The sequence below is a fragment of the Prosopis cineraria genome, unplaced genomic scaffold (genome assembly GCF_029017545.1).
Source record: "Prosopis cineraria cultivar Desert tree isolate PC_DT_omini unplaced genomic scaffold, ASM2901754v1 PC11, whole genome shotgun sequence".
NCBI classification, from domain to species: Eukaryota; Viridiplantae; Streptophyta; class Magnoliopsida; order Fabales; family Fabaceae; genus Prosopis; species Prosopis cineraria.
The window spans coordinates 15,126,531-15,144,786 of NW_026555342.1; the positions used below are offsets into that span (position 1 = coordinate 15,126,531).

General features: G+C 31.8%; 1 protein-coding gene across 1 annotated transcript; it reads left to right on the forward strand.

The window, feature by feature from the left end:
• Positions 1 to 9,170: 9,170 nt before the first annotated feature.
• Positions 9,171 to 10,722, forward strand: LOC129287177 (F-box/kelch-repeat protein At3g23880-like). Its single transcript, XM_054923363.1, has one exon. The coding sequence runs from the start codon at positions 9,362 to 9,364 to the stop codon at positions 10,493 to 10,495; it is 1,134 nt and encodes a 377-aa protein (XP_054779338.1). The 5' UTR covers positions 9,171 to 9,361; the 3' UTR covers positions 10,496 to 10,722.
• The last annotated feature ends 7,534 nt before the right edge of the window (positions 10,723 to 18,256 follow it).

Consider the following 18,256-nt stretch of genomic DNA (forward strand, 5'->3'; position numbering starts at 1 on the left):
ATTAGATGGCCATTTCGAATTCAAATAAGACAATTTCTTGTAATACTTTCATTTGCTATAACTATTAATTAGCATCAAGGTCAATCTTCATGGTATCTTGGACTTTATTTGCCAAAGCTAGTGTCTATTCATGACCAATTATATATTACTCTTTCCAAAGTGAGATTCTTGGAAGAAATTAAAATCCTTGTGGATGTTAAGGACAACTTATTGAAGAATATCACTACAAATGTAGTCTACAGAGAGATGTTCCAAAATTTGGATAGGATTTAGGGTTCGTATTAATCCATTGTTTGAATGGAATTTGAGGATAGGCTACAAATATGAATGTTGGTGAATAAGTTGTAAATTTGATGATTCCATATTTGATGGCAAAATGAAATGCTTTCTTGATAGTGTCTAATTCTATTTATTAAATCTTATTATTATTGATTTTATGAGTTAATTAATTAGAATTAATGTATTTCTTTTGTGTTATATATAAAAAAGGATTAAAAAGACAAACATATATATAAAAAAGGATAAAAAGACAAACATACCCATAAAGTAGTCAGTTAGGGGCACCTAATATTTTAAAGTGAGGAAAAGGGCATAAATACCTATAATGTAACATCCCAATTTTAATCCCCCGATTCATTAAACCTAATTAGGATAATTAAATAAGTTGAGGTGGTGTGTGGTCAGGGAGGTCTAATAAGCATATTTGATTGCATTTCAGCCTAAATTGTGGATTCGATATCAAGTCAGGCCACCCGGGAATCAAAAAGAGAAGAAAAATGAAGAGTGATGTTTCTGCACCATATGTTGTAGTGTGGAGATCATCTGCTGTGGTGCACAAACACTTCAAATGAAAAAGAGGACCTCTCTGTGCCATGCGCCGCCGCACATGGTCATTTTCTACAGATATCAGTTGTGAAAATGAGACAGAAATAGAGAGAATGAAAAGAGAAACCAAAAGGCATGCTGAACTTTGCTAGGGTTTGCTAATAGATGACATTGGGAGTATTTTAAAGATTACAAACACCTAAGATAAGTACCATACTCCTTAATCTCTCCACCTCTTCCACATTTATGAGTTTATAGTTAGGTTTTGATAGTAGAAGTAGATTTTTAGTTCATATAGATTATTGGTCCGAATTTATTGACTTAAATGGAGTTAATGAAAGTAGATTAGAGTATTTAAACTTAAGTATAATGAATTTTGGTGTTTTGGGTTGTTGGGCACTATTAATATCCAAAATTTATATTTAATATGGGTGGTTGAAAGAATGTGATGCCAGTTTTAATAGCTCATTAATGCTACTAAGGACTAAAGATAGATAATAAATCTAATAGATAGGCTCAAACTTCTTGTGGAGTGAGTATTAGGCAATTTGAAAGTGGAGAGTGAGGGTTTAAATGCTTGAATTGATAATGTTGATAAAATTTAACTTGGTTAATTATAGTTTTTGGCTCTTGGACACGTATTTGGATTGAAAATTCAAGCTTGGAAGCTATAACATTGAAAGGTAAACCTTAACTTCTCAAAAGCTTTGAGGTAACTGGGAGAACCTTACTTTGGGTAGTTATATGTTAATTAATTGTTAATTAATTTTTAAATGTGAATTGTGAATGTTACATGCATGAGATTAATTTTTCAATATGAAATCATGTATTAGTTTCAATGAGTGTATGAAAATTTGAATGTGCATAATGCTATTTTTGGCTTGAAATGCAAAATGTGAAGTCAAGAGGGTTTTCAAACTATGAACATGCTTATGCTTTTAGAAAATAAATGTGATGTTGTGTAGAGGTAATTATGGGTTAATGAGAAGTGAATTTTAAGATAAGTGAGAATAATGTTGAGAAAATGATGAGAATACATACTTGGATAGTGCACGGTCGTGAGCCTAACATGATTGTTATGATAATGAGTAAAAGAAACTGAAAATGTGAAAATAAATGAGTATTGAGTATGGCATGATCAGTAGTTGGAGTTCGCCTAGGGTTTGGGAGTAAAAAAAATCTATATGGTATTTAGGCTGTCCTTCGGTGCATGAGAGTATAGCCTTGTCCCACAGTTTGTCGAGGGACTGTCTCATAATTTGTCGAGAGACTAAAACTTAGCTATCTCCACCGGTTCAATGAGGAGAATAGCTTAGAGTATGAGACAACCTAGAGATTCGAGAATGGGGAAAGCCATAGTCCAAGAGTGAGTCATGTGATCTTTGGCCAGGTCACACCTCATTATTGGTGAGCTTAGGTAATCTAGTCATACTGATGGAGCCCTAACCCGTGTTATAGTCCACGGTTTCGATCTGAGGAAATAAAGAGGATATAGGGTAGTTGATCATTTCCTAGATAAGTATATGACGTGACACATGTTAAGTTATGGCAAGTCACATGAATAATGGGTCATGGTCACATATCTGAAAATATAGTGACAATGCACCTAGTATATGTGAGATAAAGAAGTTATTAAATGATAAATGATAAGTTATGATATATGTGAGTATGTTTTACTTACTTGGTTTCTTATGCATATATTTGGTTTATAATTAATATATAACTACATAGGGTAGGTTTAACATTGGTTACTAAGTAGCTAGACTTACTCCTTTCATTTAACACTTTTCAAGCTCTAGCTCTAGTACTGAGAGGGAGAAGGCTTAACAGGCTATGAATTAGCATATTTCTTTTTATATGCCATTAGCTTAGTTTATTTTGTGTAATAGTATATATTTGCCAATTCTATGTTGCATGCCATCTCATTTATACTATTTTGTTGTTAAAAATGTTTGATTTGTATTTTGAATCCTGAGTATTTATATATGTTTATAGAGCCAAAATACTAGTGCAAGTATAAACATGATGATTTGAACATGTTTAGATTGAATTGGATGCAAAGTAATGATAATTACCTCCCCCTTTATTTTGGTAAAAAGGGGTTGAGGAGTAAATTTCTGTTATACTGTGGTTAAGTATGTGTGATGTGTTGTACGGGTAGTTTTGAGTCTAATGGACATGGTCCAAGTGTTAGAAAAGGCTTTTGGCACATGTTAAGGGTTTTGAACACCCATTTTGTGTGAAAATTGTGAAAAAATGGTTAAAAACGTTTGGGTGTCCAACTTTCTAATGTGACTTATTTTGAAAGTGAAATGTAATGACTCTAAATTTTAAATTTAATAAATTTCCTTTCAATTGATAATTAATTAATTAATTTTCTTTTTATGATAAAGAAAGAGCAATGGTATATTAGAATTTATACTGGATATTTATATAGAGGTCTAGAGTTTAAATTTTACTTTAGCCAAATGTTAGTTTATTTTTATGAAAAAGTACTAAAAAGTCCTTACCTTTTTTTATAAAAAGATTATTATAATAAAAAAAATTGATAGGGTTTTTTTTTAAATTTTCTCAATAAACTTCAGGTCTTGTTTTGTAAATTTCCCTGTGAGATATTATTTGACTTCCTTTTTGACCCTATAAGTCGGTGAAGCAGGCAGAAGAGAGAGGGAGAACTCGTGATTTCTCTATTTTCTTCGCCTCTTCCAGATGATGTTTGAAGGAGAGGAGTCTAGAAAACTCTCCCCATTTCTTTTGTCTTCTCCTTCTCCCCTGCCACTTCCAACTACCTAAGGTGAGAGAGGGAGAGAGAGAGAGAGTTCCGGCTATCGTGCATGGGATTCGAGTACCGTCTCTCCTCCTTCTCTTTCTTTCTTCAATCACATTCTGAGTTACAGAGAGGACTGAGATTGAAACTTTGGACTTTTTCGTCACGTGTTATCTGACTCCATCTCTCTTTGCTATCCTACCCTCACCGCCGGCGAAATGGGAGCTCGTTACTCCCAAACAAAGCTAGGTCCTCAGTCGCGCTTCCTGTCTCTGTTTTTTCTCGTTTGCTGCTGTCTTCGCTGCTTTTGTTCACGTGACCGGATGGGCGAGAGAAATCAAGCCATCGGTAATACTGGTGCTGATCGTGAGATTTTCTCGCTTGATCTGGTACGGCTGAAGTTGTTCTTTCCTTCCCTGTGTATCGTGCCAGGTGACTCCCCTGTTTCGAGTCACAGCTGGTTCAGTTTTGTAAGGTGTTCAGCTTGTGTATTTATTATTTTGCTGCTGGAATCTTTGTTTCTTTGCACCTAGTAGGAGCTTGGCAAAGTTGCAGGACTCTTTTTGTTTCCCGTTAAAGCGTCACTGTTAGACGTTTGCTTCCCCTATTCAACGTCCAAGTTTCCTCTTCTTCTCTTTGGTGATAATGGTGATTTAAGGTAAGAAGCTTTGACCATTAACTCTCTCGTGTTGTGCGTATATGGCTGGATCAGAATGTGAACTGTTCCCCATTTTCTGCTGTGCATGAGTAATGAAATGTTGGGGATTTGATTTCTTTGAGTAATAAATTTGATTTTTGTTGAAATAAAAATTAAAAAGGGCAAACTGAGTTATCTCAAATATGAATGTGATATTATTTGGGAAACGAAATTTATAGAAAAGGAAGTGGGATTTTGGTTCGAGGATTCACGCATGACAGATGTTTGATAAAATGTCCATTGGTAGAGATTGTTTGTTTTAGTAGCTAATAGTGATAGTTTCTTAAGGAAGATGATTTGGCCTAGATATTAGTATTTTTGTATATCTCAATAGGTTTTAACAAGGGATGTATTTAAGAAGCTGTCAAAATTTTATTTGAAGTTTTAAATTATTAAGAGTTAATGGTTGATGATCTATAAGGTATATTATCATTTTATTAATTATAGTTAAGTGGACTCTCTTAAAAAAAATAAAAAAAATAAATAGGACTTTTTAATTCAAAAGCAAGGTTCATGAAGATTTTATTATATATTATAGGGTAATCGTAAGCAGGGTAACTTGATTGGAGCTGAAAGAAAGGAGTTTTAAGTTGAAACCATTACAGATAAGTGGATAGCGTCCCAACTAATTTTTTTAATCAAAATTTCATTTGTTAAAATATTATATTTTTCTGGAAATCATTTTTATAGCATTAATGCGATTATTGATTATTTGTTGATTAACGTTTCTTTATTTTGTGAAATTAGCTTTACCAAATTTGAAATGTTATTTGACCAATTAAGTCAGTTTGAACTTTGATTATAAGATTTTTATTTTATCAAATATTGAATTGATATAGAGAATGATTCATGCGAGTCAACACGTTGAAATTTTTTAAATGCAAGCATGAGCATCTGAAATGAAATTTGATTCTGGCAAGTTTAATACCTAAAAGTATTCATGCGAGTTTGATTTTGAGAATGAGAACTGTACCTGAAAATGGTGATTTTCTCGCATGTTTGAAAATGGTTTTAAAAGGGGACTTTATATAGAACACTGGTTGCTAACGGCAGTTCCGTTAGCCTTTGGCGCGCCATGGTACACTTAGCTAGCAGGGTATTTATAGGAGGTGCTAGCCTCGTGCGATGGCCAACGCACGTGGAATGGAGGGATGGTTATTCGTGGGCTTTGTACCCGCGTTTGATTTCGTGGCTTCAAGCCGCGTTTGGTTAGCATGACCCTCGTGGACTGTGTGTCCACGTTGTTTCGTGGCTTCGGCTGCGTTTGGTTACATACCCTCGTGGACTATGTGTCCACGTTTGTTTTCGTGGCAAGAGCCGCGTTTGGTTATTTGCCTTCGTGGACTGTGTGTCCACGTTTGTTCATTATTCTGATAAGTCCCTATTACATGAATTTGATTATTTGGTAACTTTACATCCCATTGGTTTTAAATAGTAATTATTTATAATTATTGATTTTGTTATTTGTTTCCTTGCAATCAAATGATAATATTAATTATTATGAGATTTTAATGGTTTGAGATTTTATTTAAAATTTTATAGAATCGTTTTATTTCAAAGTTTATTAAATTTTTATAAAGATCGTTGTCTCTTATCTTACATAATCATTTAAATTTTTTTTATGTTCAATTATTTATTGTTAGGACGTTATTCACTGGAAATTATTATTTTGGTCTCAGATACGTTAGCTGAGGTTATGCCTTCCGTAAATCCTTAAGGGGCTGTAATATTCAGTTGAGAGGAAAGCTGAAATCAAACTTCTTTAAAGTAAATTTCTTATGTCAGGTGCTCCATATATGCTATAGTTAGGGTCCTCATCCTTATGATTTATACTTTGTTATTTGCTGATTGGAAAAGAGTTCCTTGCTGCTACTATTGTTTTGTAAAATATTCGTAAATTTGTTTTTGGGAGATTTATTTTAAGGAGAGATTCAATCAATTTTTTTTAAATTTTAAACCTTTTGTTCGTATGGTTTGTTTCAAGGAAGGTTTAATTTATTATCAAATATTTTTATGGTTTATAAATTAGAGTTTTTATACATAAAAACTATTAGGATATGGGTATTATCCTTATATTCTGTGCCGAACATGTTCAAATTTCGGGGTGTGACATGAAACCTGTGCCATTAGCTAGTTCATGTAAAGAGCTTTTTGTAGACATCTAGATCACGTCATTCGGATGTTGGATGGAGAATCGAGACGTGTCGAAAGTTCCCTAATTTTATTGTTAAATGACAACATAATCTGTTGAATTTTCGTGCAACACGCTGTGGCGCATGGCGCCTAAGTTGTGGCACGTGGCACAGAGAGCAACACACCATGGCGCAACGTGCACAAGCCGTGGTGCACTGCTCTGTCACATATTATAAGAATCGTTTTTTTACTTTTTTTCAATTTCTTTCATTCCTCTAAGGTATCTCATACTTTTGTAACTTATTTTTACTCTGATATAAAGGATTTTGATTGATTTAAACTCATTTTTATTTAGAAAACTTGGGATCCCTTGAATTTGAACTAAAAGTTGGTAATCACCTTTTTGAGTTAAGTCTTTGATTATCATGAACTATATTAGTTAATTGTATTTAGTGGAGTGAGATTTTTACACATAACATTACATGAGTGGGTGCAAAAGTGTCCAATTATTAACTTTGACTTAACGCTATTAACTTTGACCGTTAAATGCTAACTGTGCATGCCACGTGTTAGTCTTTGTTGATGTGGACTAATAAAAAGGAAAAACTACTCATGAAGTCGTTGACCAGGAGCAAAAATACTTATAACATTACTATAGTTGGTGTAAAAGTAACCAATCCATCAAATCCCTTAAATGTTAACCATTTAGCTGATACTTAATAGAAGTTGACTATTTTTTCACTGATATGGACAAAAAATATACCAAGATGAAATTCTCTAGATGTAATCGGTCATTGTATGAATATCATGTGAGAAAATATTATTTTAACCAAATATCAAATTAAATCGCTTGTTTTTTTGCAGCAGTGGCAAAAACCATTTGAAAATTTTGAATCTATCATGAATGAACTTGCTTAAGGTTATGACAATGTTCTTAAGGTACAGTGGCATAGGAGGTGTGCTCAATCTTTATCTTCGATTGTGTACAATATATCTCACTATGTTGAATCTTAGATTTTGTAGCCAAGAAAAATGAGTAGAGAGGGAGGGAGGGAGGGGACAGGATACGTGGCGATGGAAAGAAATCATGTGGCATGGATTTTGATGGATTGACCACTATTACACCTATTAAAGTAACATTGTAGCTATTTATATAATGATCAATCAACCTTTATAAAAATTTATCTGGGAATATTTTTTTATCTACATCAGTGAAAAAATAGTCAACTTCTACTTAGGTGTTAGGTAAGTTATTAACATTTAAGAGATTTGATGGATTAGTCACTTTTGTACCAACTCTGATGATGTTATAAGTATTTTTGTCCCTTTATTAGTTTACGTGAGTAATGACTGACATGTGGTTTGCACAGTCAGCATTTAACGTTTAAAGTTAACGATATTAGGTTAAAGTTAACTGTTTGGTCACTTTTGCATCCACTCATGTAATGTTATTAGATTCGAAAATAAGGGCCGGACCTAAAAACCTTGTTTAAATAAGAGTTCGATCTTTAAAATTAAATTATTTTGAAATAATCAAGCTTAAGGCCTAGCCATGATAAACCTTGTGAAAAAGGGCTTAGGTCCAGATGACCCTTCAAACCCTGATAAGTTAGGTTATTTTATATATATATATATATATGTATACATACAAACATATATTTGACTGATAATAACACAATTTGGTTAATATTTATTATAGATAATGAATAAAAAGTTGTAGATAATTGATATTAAATCTTCAACTCCATCTTAACAAGTGGATCTACGTATGAGGGATCTAATATTTTATTTTAGATGATGATAAGGAGGATTTAGATTTACATTGATGAAGATTTTAATTTTTATCTTAAATTTAAAATTTTAAATCTTTGTCAAATTTTATGTGAGACTTTAATTTGTTTTATATTGAATTTTAAAATATTCTATTTAAATTAAAATGTTGAATTTTTTTTGAAAAGAGGGCTTAAGGGCCTGACCTTAAGCCCTACAAATAAGAGTTAAGTCTCAGAACGAGGTCAAATTTTAGATAACTGAGCTTCAAGATCTTAGTTCTTAAGGGCCGAGCCTATAAGGGCCAAACCCGCCCTAATTCCTATCTCTAAATGTTATGGGTATTTATGTTTTTTTTTTCACTTTAGAATATTGGATGCTTCTAATTAACTATTTTGTGGGTATTTTTATCTCTTTACCCTATAAAAATAAAATAAAATAATTAATATCTATCTAATGTAAATGATGTTGATTATTTTGTGTTTATATACTTCTTTCAACTATAATATAAGTCACAGTTAATTAATTCACGGTTTACAATAATGTTAGATAAAAATGTCAACATCTTTTCATTTATAGCCTTATTAAATATTCTATATAAGAGCCTTAATAATTGTAATTAAAATTCTCATATGAGATTTTTTTCAAAAAAGAAAAGAATGAAGTAGGATTATAGTTATAAAAACAAATATAAAAGCTATTAAATGTCCTATATTTTGAACCAAAGATATCTTATATTATTGTAGAAAGGAAATGCATGCATACGTGCGTGCGTGCGTGCGTGCGTCCTTTGATTCTTTGAAGCGTAAAATGCGTATAATATTTTTATAAAAAAAAAATATAGTAGATATGATATCTTATCCTTTATCTTATCCTTTTGTCAAGAAAAAGAATAAAATATACACAATATCCAATGGTACTTATCACAAATCAGATGAAGCCAGACCCAATAAAGCGAAACAATGACAGAGTCGGAAATCCCACGGACGCTAAAATGACATGCTCCAAAATGACTGGAACAAAAGACGGCAGAATGACAAAACCCAATCGTCAGTCCCGCAGACCTTGGAGCCCGCAAAACGATCTCTCTCAAGTCTCAACTCTCAAGGAGCAAAGCCAGTAAAGCCTAAAGGTCCCAGTGATCGGAAGGCTTTCCTCTGAGAAATCCCATGGATGACTTCCCGCCGTATCTTCCCCAAGAAATCATCGTAAACATTCTCAAGCGACTTCCGGTAAAATCCCTTATCCGATTTCAATGCGTCTGCAAGCATTGGAAACATCTCATCAAGTCCTCATATTTCGTATCAGAACACCTCCATCACTCAAGTCTCCAAAACCCTTGTCTTCTTTTCCAACGGGAAATGAGCGGTGACCCTTTTATCTTACATTTGCTTGATTCCCGGTTGCAAGTCCGTGAACTTCAGAACGACTTTTGGTGTGCTCAAATCGTGGGTTCTAGCAATGGCTTGCTCTGCATTGGAATGGGAAAGTATATTTTGTCTCCTCTCAGCTTTTTATTATGGAATCCTGCTATTAGAGAGGTCAGACAGGTGCCTATCAATGATTTTGAGCGTGCTTCCGCTGTAGGATTTGGGTTCAGTCCGATTATAAATGATTATAAGGTAGTTAGAATTACTATTGGGATTCTGAAAAGTCGCGTGGATGTGTATTCATTAAACACAGGGTTATGGAAGGAAATAAACTTTGGAAAATTAAAGGATTTGAGCTTTTGTTCCAATGCTGTCACTGCTAATGGAACTCTATTTTGGCGTGCCTTTGATGTGAAGGATCTGGATGAAATCAGTGTGAAATCGTTGGGTTCTGATTTTGATTTGATAGTTTCATTTGACATAGCAATGGAATTGTTTACCTTGATTCCCGAGCCTGCCATAGACCCTGATTCAAGTGCTCACCTTGTTGTGTGTGAGAACAAACTTGCTATGCTTTGTTTGACCTTTGATTCTTTTTTGATTGATTTGTGGGTAATGGAGGAGGAAGGCACATCTGAATTTGGGAAGAGATGGAGTTGGACCAAGAAACATACCATAATCACCTCTTCAGGCATGTTGTTTCCATCTGTTATTTGGAGGAATGAAATTGTCTGCAAGTCTGATGAAGTAGTGTGGACATCCATTTGGGGAATTCAATATGCAACAACTATTCTACCTTTGTTAAATCTCAGTACTCATAAATTGAAGAAATTGGCTATTGAGGGTTGTGCAACTGTATATTCAAGGATTTTCAATCACGTAGAAAGCCTGGTTCCAGTTAGCAGCATTCCCATTGAAGAGCCTTCATCCTAAATCTTAATCATTAACTAGCACATTTATTTTGTTTAAGCACTTGGGTGGAAATGAATCTTTGACAATTTATATCTTTTGAGTTTTGACTGTTCTTGTTATCCTTGATGTCCTTTGGAGATCTTATCTAGAATGTTTAATTTTTAGCTTTATTTGACATATCTATTACACCAGACTGTACAGTTTTCTTTCTAAGATAATATATCAGTTGGTAGCAGGTGTATGTATTATGTGGGACTTGTCCATTTAATATGCTAGTTTTGTGTGGCATGATTGGGAAGTAATCTAAGTTTCTTACTTTTTTTTTATTTTTTATTTTCATTTAATTTCTAGTGGAGAAATGAATTAAACATACTGGTTGGTTTGTGTGGGTAGTTTTCCTTTCCATCTAACAAAAGGGTATTTGCTCTTAGGATTATTGATAGGTTAGAACAGTAACAGGCTGTTGTTTGATTCTATTCCAATGATGCTCAGAAGTCAGAAGCATCCTGATGCAGGTTTTGATTGATGAAAGATGAAATTAATGTTGATCAATTTACGAGGTGAATTCAATTTCTCTTGCATTATGGAAGTTTTAATTTGAATCCTCTAGTTCCAAATTCATGTATGTTTACTCCTTTTGGGGGTTTGAAGCATGCAGGACCATCGTAACATTCTCATCTCTGCTACTTCAACTTTATGCTCTTGCTGTCCCGTTAGAGCCTAACATTCACTACTATTATGAAGATCAATATTTGAGACAAATTGTCCTCTGCTAAACAGTGACTTTCCAATTTATAAATTAATGAAAGAATAGTGATCCAAAGAAGCAGAGGTTTCCAAAGTCCCTGTCTGGTTTTTATTTCTTTTTCCTCTCATCCTTTCATGCATACCAAAACAATTTTTTTCATTTCCTTATGAGAAAGTGTTTCTTCCTCCAATCTCTATGAAATATATTGCAATGCACAACAAAGATCATCTATCCCACAATATCATTTTATATGTTTTCGAAAGACTTGTTATAAGATCACTTTCTCAATCCAAGGAGCAAATATTGAAAACAAAATCTTGTCAAGACGCCATCTATCATCAAGTATTTATTGCTTACTTGACCCTTGGTTTAGTGTGATACATTTCTTCAGATATTCCTGTTTTGATTGGATTGCCACTCGTAACTATTATTTTGTCTACATCTCATCTTCAATTTTCAAACAAAGAAGCTATAACTAGGCTTATATGACAGTGCTGTTAAGAAACCCTGTTAAAGCATGGATTAGGATTGTGTAGTTGCTCCTCCGATGGGTTCCGTTATCCTCTTTCATGTGTTGGATTAACACTTAAGATGTTTTGCACCCTATGCAAATAAAACGTAGTTTTTTTTTGAAGAGATTGACCATTTAAAATTAAGAAAAATTAATCATTTAGTCTTTATAATTTTGATTTAGCTATAATTCAATCCTTGAACTTTGACTCATTTATAACTTAATTCTTAAACTTTAATTTATTATCATTCAGTCTTTATAGTTTTGATCGGTTATAACTCAATCCCTGAATTTTAATTTTTGTAATTCAGTCCTTATGGTTTTAACCATTTAAAATATAGGTCCCTATATTTTAAAAATAAAACAATAAATATTAAAATTATTTTAAAATTTTAGTCTTTTTAAAGATTAAAAGGGCTTTGTAACTTAAAATATTAGTCTTAAATTTTAACATAATTTTATTATTTATAATTTTTTATAATATATGGATCAATATTTTAAATAGTTAAAACTATAATAATGAGGTGCTACGAGTTAAAATTTAGGTATTGAGTTATAACTAAATCAAAAATTATAAAGATTAAGTGACAACGAATTAAAATTTATGAAATAAGTTATAATTAAGTCAAAACTATAATGACCAAATAATTAATTTTCTCATAAATTTACAATATAAACACTTGCTTACAATGTTTTTCATAATTTTTGCATAGTAGTTATCATATTTTTGGATAATGAATTAGAGAGTTCATTTGTGAATGTTATAGATCATAGGCATTTTAAGGAAGACTGTTAGCATAATACATTGATTTACAATATTGTATAGGAAAAATTTTATGTAAGGACCCTTGACCCAACATAATGAAAAAAAAGGATTCTAGAATTTTTGAAATTTCACTAGAGAACCCGTTTGGAATTTGTTAAATTTGTGATAGAAATAACAAAATTTTTCCTCATTTAAATGAACAATATAAACAATTTTTTTATTTCCATAATGTATATTGTTTATTTACTTATAGAATGTTGTTTATTTTCCTACTTTACTTATTTATAGTCCTAGTTTTATTTGATTTCATTCTAATTGTTGATTTTATGATAAGATAACTTATTCATTCCTATACTATATGTTGTTCATTTACTTACAGAATATTGTTTGTTTCCATACTTCACTCGTACATACAGAATGTTGTTCGTTTCCCTACTTCACTCGAGTGAAGTAGGAAAACGAACAACATTTGTATGTAAATGAACAACATACAGTATGAGAATGAATAAATCATTTATATTGTTCATTTAAATGAGGGTAATTTTGTCATTTCTATCACAAATTTAAAAGAAATTTCATATGGGTCTTTCAATAAAATTTCAAAAATTTTGGGATCCATTTTTTCATTATGTTGGTTCAAGTTCCCCACCTAAAATTTTCCTTATTGTATATATGGATAAAGATTGCAAAAAGGAAGTTTGGAGACCAAACCTGTAACACTCCAGAAATTTTAACTTAAGGATAATTGGATATTAAGGATAAATTAGACAATTGAAAATCACTTAGATTAAAAAGTAAAGTACGAATGGCTAATGGGTATATCGAATCTTAATTAGGGCTTAGAATTGGACTCTAGGTGGAATTGAGCCATATTTAGGCTCAATTAGATGGACAATACTTGAAATCTAAAATTTTGATCTTTGGCCATAGCTAAAGATTTATTGGCTGCGATCAAAAAACCAATTTTTTAGCCTCTAGACTCACATTTCAACTAAAATAAATTAGAGTTTTAAGTAGGAGTCTGAAGGTAAACAAAGAAGGCTCTGCTAGGGTTTGTTGTGGGCACCCAATTGAGTCCATTTAGAGTTTCTAATTATTTAGGTAAGTACTTATAACCTCTCCTCTTCCTCTCTTGTACATTTTTATTATGGTTTTTAGGTAGTTCTTTGAGAATTCATAAATAGGTTGTGAGTTTGCCTAAAATTCTAACTTTTATAGGATTAATGAGAGTTTATTTAAGTATCTAACTTTTGGGTTATGATGCTATTGATGTTTTAGGATTTTAAAATAAGGTTTGGAGTAAACCCTAGAACTAATTAGTTGAGCGGGAAAGGTTATGAGTTTTTAGTGGTGTTAATTAGACTGTTGAGAGTCTAAGTGAACTAATAAAACCTAAAAATGGATTTGGTTATGGGTAGATGACCACAATGAAATTTTTAAGCTTAGGCTTTGATTAGATTTAATTAAGGATAATTAATCATTAATGACTATTAGTGTATTTGATTATAGATTGACCATTATTAGTACTATTGAGCTCATTGAAGGCTCTATTTAATATTCATGAGTACTCTTGGTTAGTAAACCAAGAGTTGAGATAATCGAGAATTTTAATTATTATATATCATAGTGTCTGCAACTATAAGTTATGCTAAATTATTGTTGACTGAGATGGGTAACATGGACATATTAGTTAATATGTTGACTTTAAGTTAATGTTATGTGATAAACATGCCTACTAGTGATACAAATGCTTTATGGCTATGTGATAACCTATAAGTTTTATTTATGAATGTGTTGAGTTTTTGAGATATGCATGAGCATATATTTACATATGTCAGCCAAACTTATGATCATGATGGGTGAGATTTCACCCTATAATAGTAAAGATTAGAATGATAAATCCACATGGTGTGGTCTCCACCAAGTTTGAACACATGGTTGGCATATTTCATTATTTTATGTGCTTAGTATTATTAACAACCTACGGGTATGGCATGTGTTGGACACGATTCTCATATCACTGATCTTGTATTGGATGATGTGAGTCGGGCACTTATGACACCTTGAAATTTGAGTAAGGGAAACTCATGGTCCAAAGTGAGTACGAAAGCCTGGTGACCCCTCACAATTAGAGAGTGTGGTTAATCCAGTTATACAGACTAGACCTATACGAGTTGTTAGCCCATGGGGTCAGTCAAAAGATATAAGGAGGGATATAAGGTGGTTGCATTGATCATGTAGCATACTATTTTGTGTTATAATGTGATTAATATGTGATTGACCTATGTGATATAAATTGCCTACTTGTTTATATGCTTTAATTAAGTTTATTGATTATTGAGATTGTTTAATCTCACTCCTGTTTGTTAATATCATTACAGGAGACAATAAGGCTAAGGAAAAGGGAAGGCATTGATGCCAAAGAACTTGAGCTTATCTTGTAAAGTCTCTAGTTAATTATGTGTAATTGACATTATTTTGCTAACATTAGGGTTTTTTTTATATTGACTTATGTTTATTTGAAGTTTACTTGTAATGGTAGCCTTAAACTTTGATTTTAATCATTTTTAGATTTTACTTGCAATGTGTAATTGATTTACTTGCAATGGTTATTAGTGTTAGGGAAAACTAAATTACATAAGTAAGTAATTTAACCTTAGCTCGGTAGCTCCTCACAAATGAAAGGTTGGGTTAGTTCGTGAAGGATATAGTCCATGATAGCTACCAATTTCATGTCGGAGGTAACGGGAGTATAAGGTTGGCATATGATTATACATATAAACCCGACTACATGGTTGTTAGTATTGTAGTCTGGCATGTATTAGGGGTGCATGATTGTTATTATTATGACTTAGTTTGTGTTTGCAAAATGACATAATTATGTGTGTTTTTGGACCTGTTCCACATGGTCGTTAGTTTTGTGAACCATGGCCAAGTTTCTCATATGTGTTATACGTGTGGTTTGCCTATTTGCATCTGTTTACAATTGATATGCAACTATATAGGTTAGGTAAACTTGGTTACTGAGTGGTTGTACTCATCCCTCAATTCTCATATTTCAGGGCCTAGTTCATTGGACCAGAGTAGGGAAAAAGACTCTGAGCGTAGGATTTGGTGAAATCTACTTTCATGCCTCCTTTATTTTGTTTTGTGTATTAATATTGTGTAATTACCAACTAGGATCACTTGTTATTGTTTTTGGACTACTTTCATTACTATAATATATAATTTGTATTTTTATGCCTTGGGTTAACAAGTTTGTGGTTGTAAACCTGTAGGTAAGGTCAAATACTTGTGCAAGTAGGAATATGTGTATTTGAAAGAATTGAAATGAAAATGATGATTTTGAGCGAGGAATTTCCTCTCCCTTGTGTTTTGTGAAAATTAGGGTTGAGTGGTGATTTTAAGATATATGTATTTTTGATTGTGTGGTGTGGTGCATGGATCCGCTAGAGTTCATTAAGTATGGTCGGATAGTTAGTGTATGCTTTTGGCACTTGTGGTTGAGTTGGGATATCAGGTTGTGTTATTTTGTGTGAAAAATGATAGAAATGGATTTTGGTGTCTAACTTTTTTTTACTAATAAGAATTTGAGTGTGAAACTAGTGTTATTAGCTATAGCCAAGAGAAAGTTCTATGTAAACATCGAAATTACCTCAATCAGATGTCGGACGAAGAATTTGAGATGTGTAAAGTTTACTCCTTAGCTGTCATTTTGACAGTTGATGTATGTCATTTTTATGCAATGCGCCGCTGGTGCATGGCACAGAGAAGAATAAGCCATGGAGCATATGCACACCCCATGGTACATGTCATGTTTCTACACAAAATTCTATTTTGAGTTTTAAAACTCATTGTTTTAGGTTCTATTTGATTTCTAAGTTTCTGCATTGTTTTCAAAATCTAATTTGAGCATAATTAGCATTGATTGAGATTTGAAATGTTGAATTTGGAATTTCATTGTAAATGATTTGAAAAATTTTCTCTTTTATAAAACTTTATAACTTTAGTAATCCTTTGAGAGTTAATCCCTTGATTACTTTAATTTTGGAGTTTAAACGCGGTTAAGTAAGGGAGACCTTACATTCTGGTCCATTTAGAATTCTTACTTTTCACATTTAGAAAGCAAATTTTTATTTTCAAAATGGGAAAGTTGTTTTGGATAAAATATTTTATAGTAAAACATATCTTTAAAAGTACATCTAAATAGTGGTTAAAAGTGAATTTAGGAAACACAACTATTTGAAACTTTTTAAATGTACATTCAATGTTTTGGTACTTCATTTTCTCTCTTTGTGATTCTTTTCTTTTCTCCTTTTCTTTCACTACTCTTGAGAAATGGCTCACACCAATACTATGATAATACTCAATGATTGATGATATTCTAGATAATGCTCTATGACCCTTGATATACTACTTATAAAACATTGGCTCCAACTTTTTCTCATAACTCTAATATGTTTAAAAGTATATGATGGAATGAAAAAGAACAGTCATCAATGGAATGGAGTATGGTGGAGTAGGATGAAGTGGAGGGAGTTTTCATTAAAATAATAAATGATTTTATTTAATTATTATTTAATAATAATTATAAAATTAAGAGATTTGAATAATATATAATTATATTTTTTAAATTTTAAGGTAAGGGGGTGAAAGAGAGTAGGAGGGAGTGAGAAAGATAAGACTAATTTTGTAAAAATATGAGGGAAAATGATAATAAAATTCTCTGAAATATATAAATGACAATTTGATCTCTCAAAATGTCATAATTCCCTTGAAGTCCTTAGAGACTTTTCTGTCATTAATAAATTTATATAAATTACTAAATTTTCCTTATTAAAAATAAATGATTCACAATTTTTCTTCTTATATTTACAACAAAGCAATAACAAATAAGAAATTTAACATGCGAAGTTGTGATTTGTTTATACATTGTTATAAATCTAAGAAGGAAAGTTGTGAATCATTTATTTTCAACAAGGAAAAAATTTATTAATGAGAGAAAGTCTAAAGGACTTTAAAAAAATTATGACATTTTGAGGGATCAAATTGTCATTTATATATTTTAGAGAGATTTTATTATCTTTTTTTTTTTAAAATGTTATTCATATCATATCATTTCATTTTGACTCCTAAATTGGGAGGTCAAGAAAAATGGGCTTAGGATGGTAAGGGATGGCTTGAAAGGCCACCCCAAGCCATTCCATTCATTTTTAAAATTTTCTTCTAAACAATGGCACAAGGTTCTATTCATCTCATCCCATCCCATTCCATTTCATCTTAAAAAAAAATCCCAAACATTAATTGTCCATATAATTAATTAAATTCACCAAAAACATAATCAATTAATTAAAAGAGGGGGAAAAATGACAGGTCATCCCCTATAAATAAAATTTAGACTGGACAATTTCATAATACTAATTTTATTATAATTTTTGTGGAATTGTTGGAGTGATAAAAAAAAAAATCTTAGAATGGCATATTCTAATCCTTCTAACCTGTCGCTTCCTTATATTCAATTTTAAATAATTTAATTAACAATAATTTAAATTTAGGTAAACCACCAAGATATCTCCAAATATTAATATTTGTATTTTTTTATGACAATTTTTGTAGTCTAAATAACAGCATATATTGATTTACATGATATCTCCAATATTTTAAATTTTTAATATTTGTATACTAAATATGATATCCCTCAACTTGAGTGGAAAAAAAAAAATCTAATCACCATTTAATTGGATATGTGATATCACT

Bases quoted from the DNA above. Each gene is read 5' to 3' on its own strand.
- LOC129287177 (XM_054923363.1), top strand. From the start codon at position 9,362: ATGGATGACTTCCCGCCGTATCTTCCCCAAGAAATCATCGTAAACATT.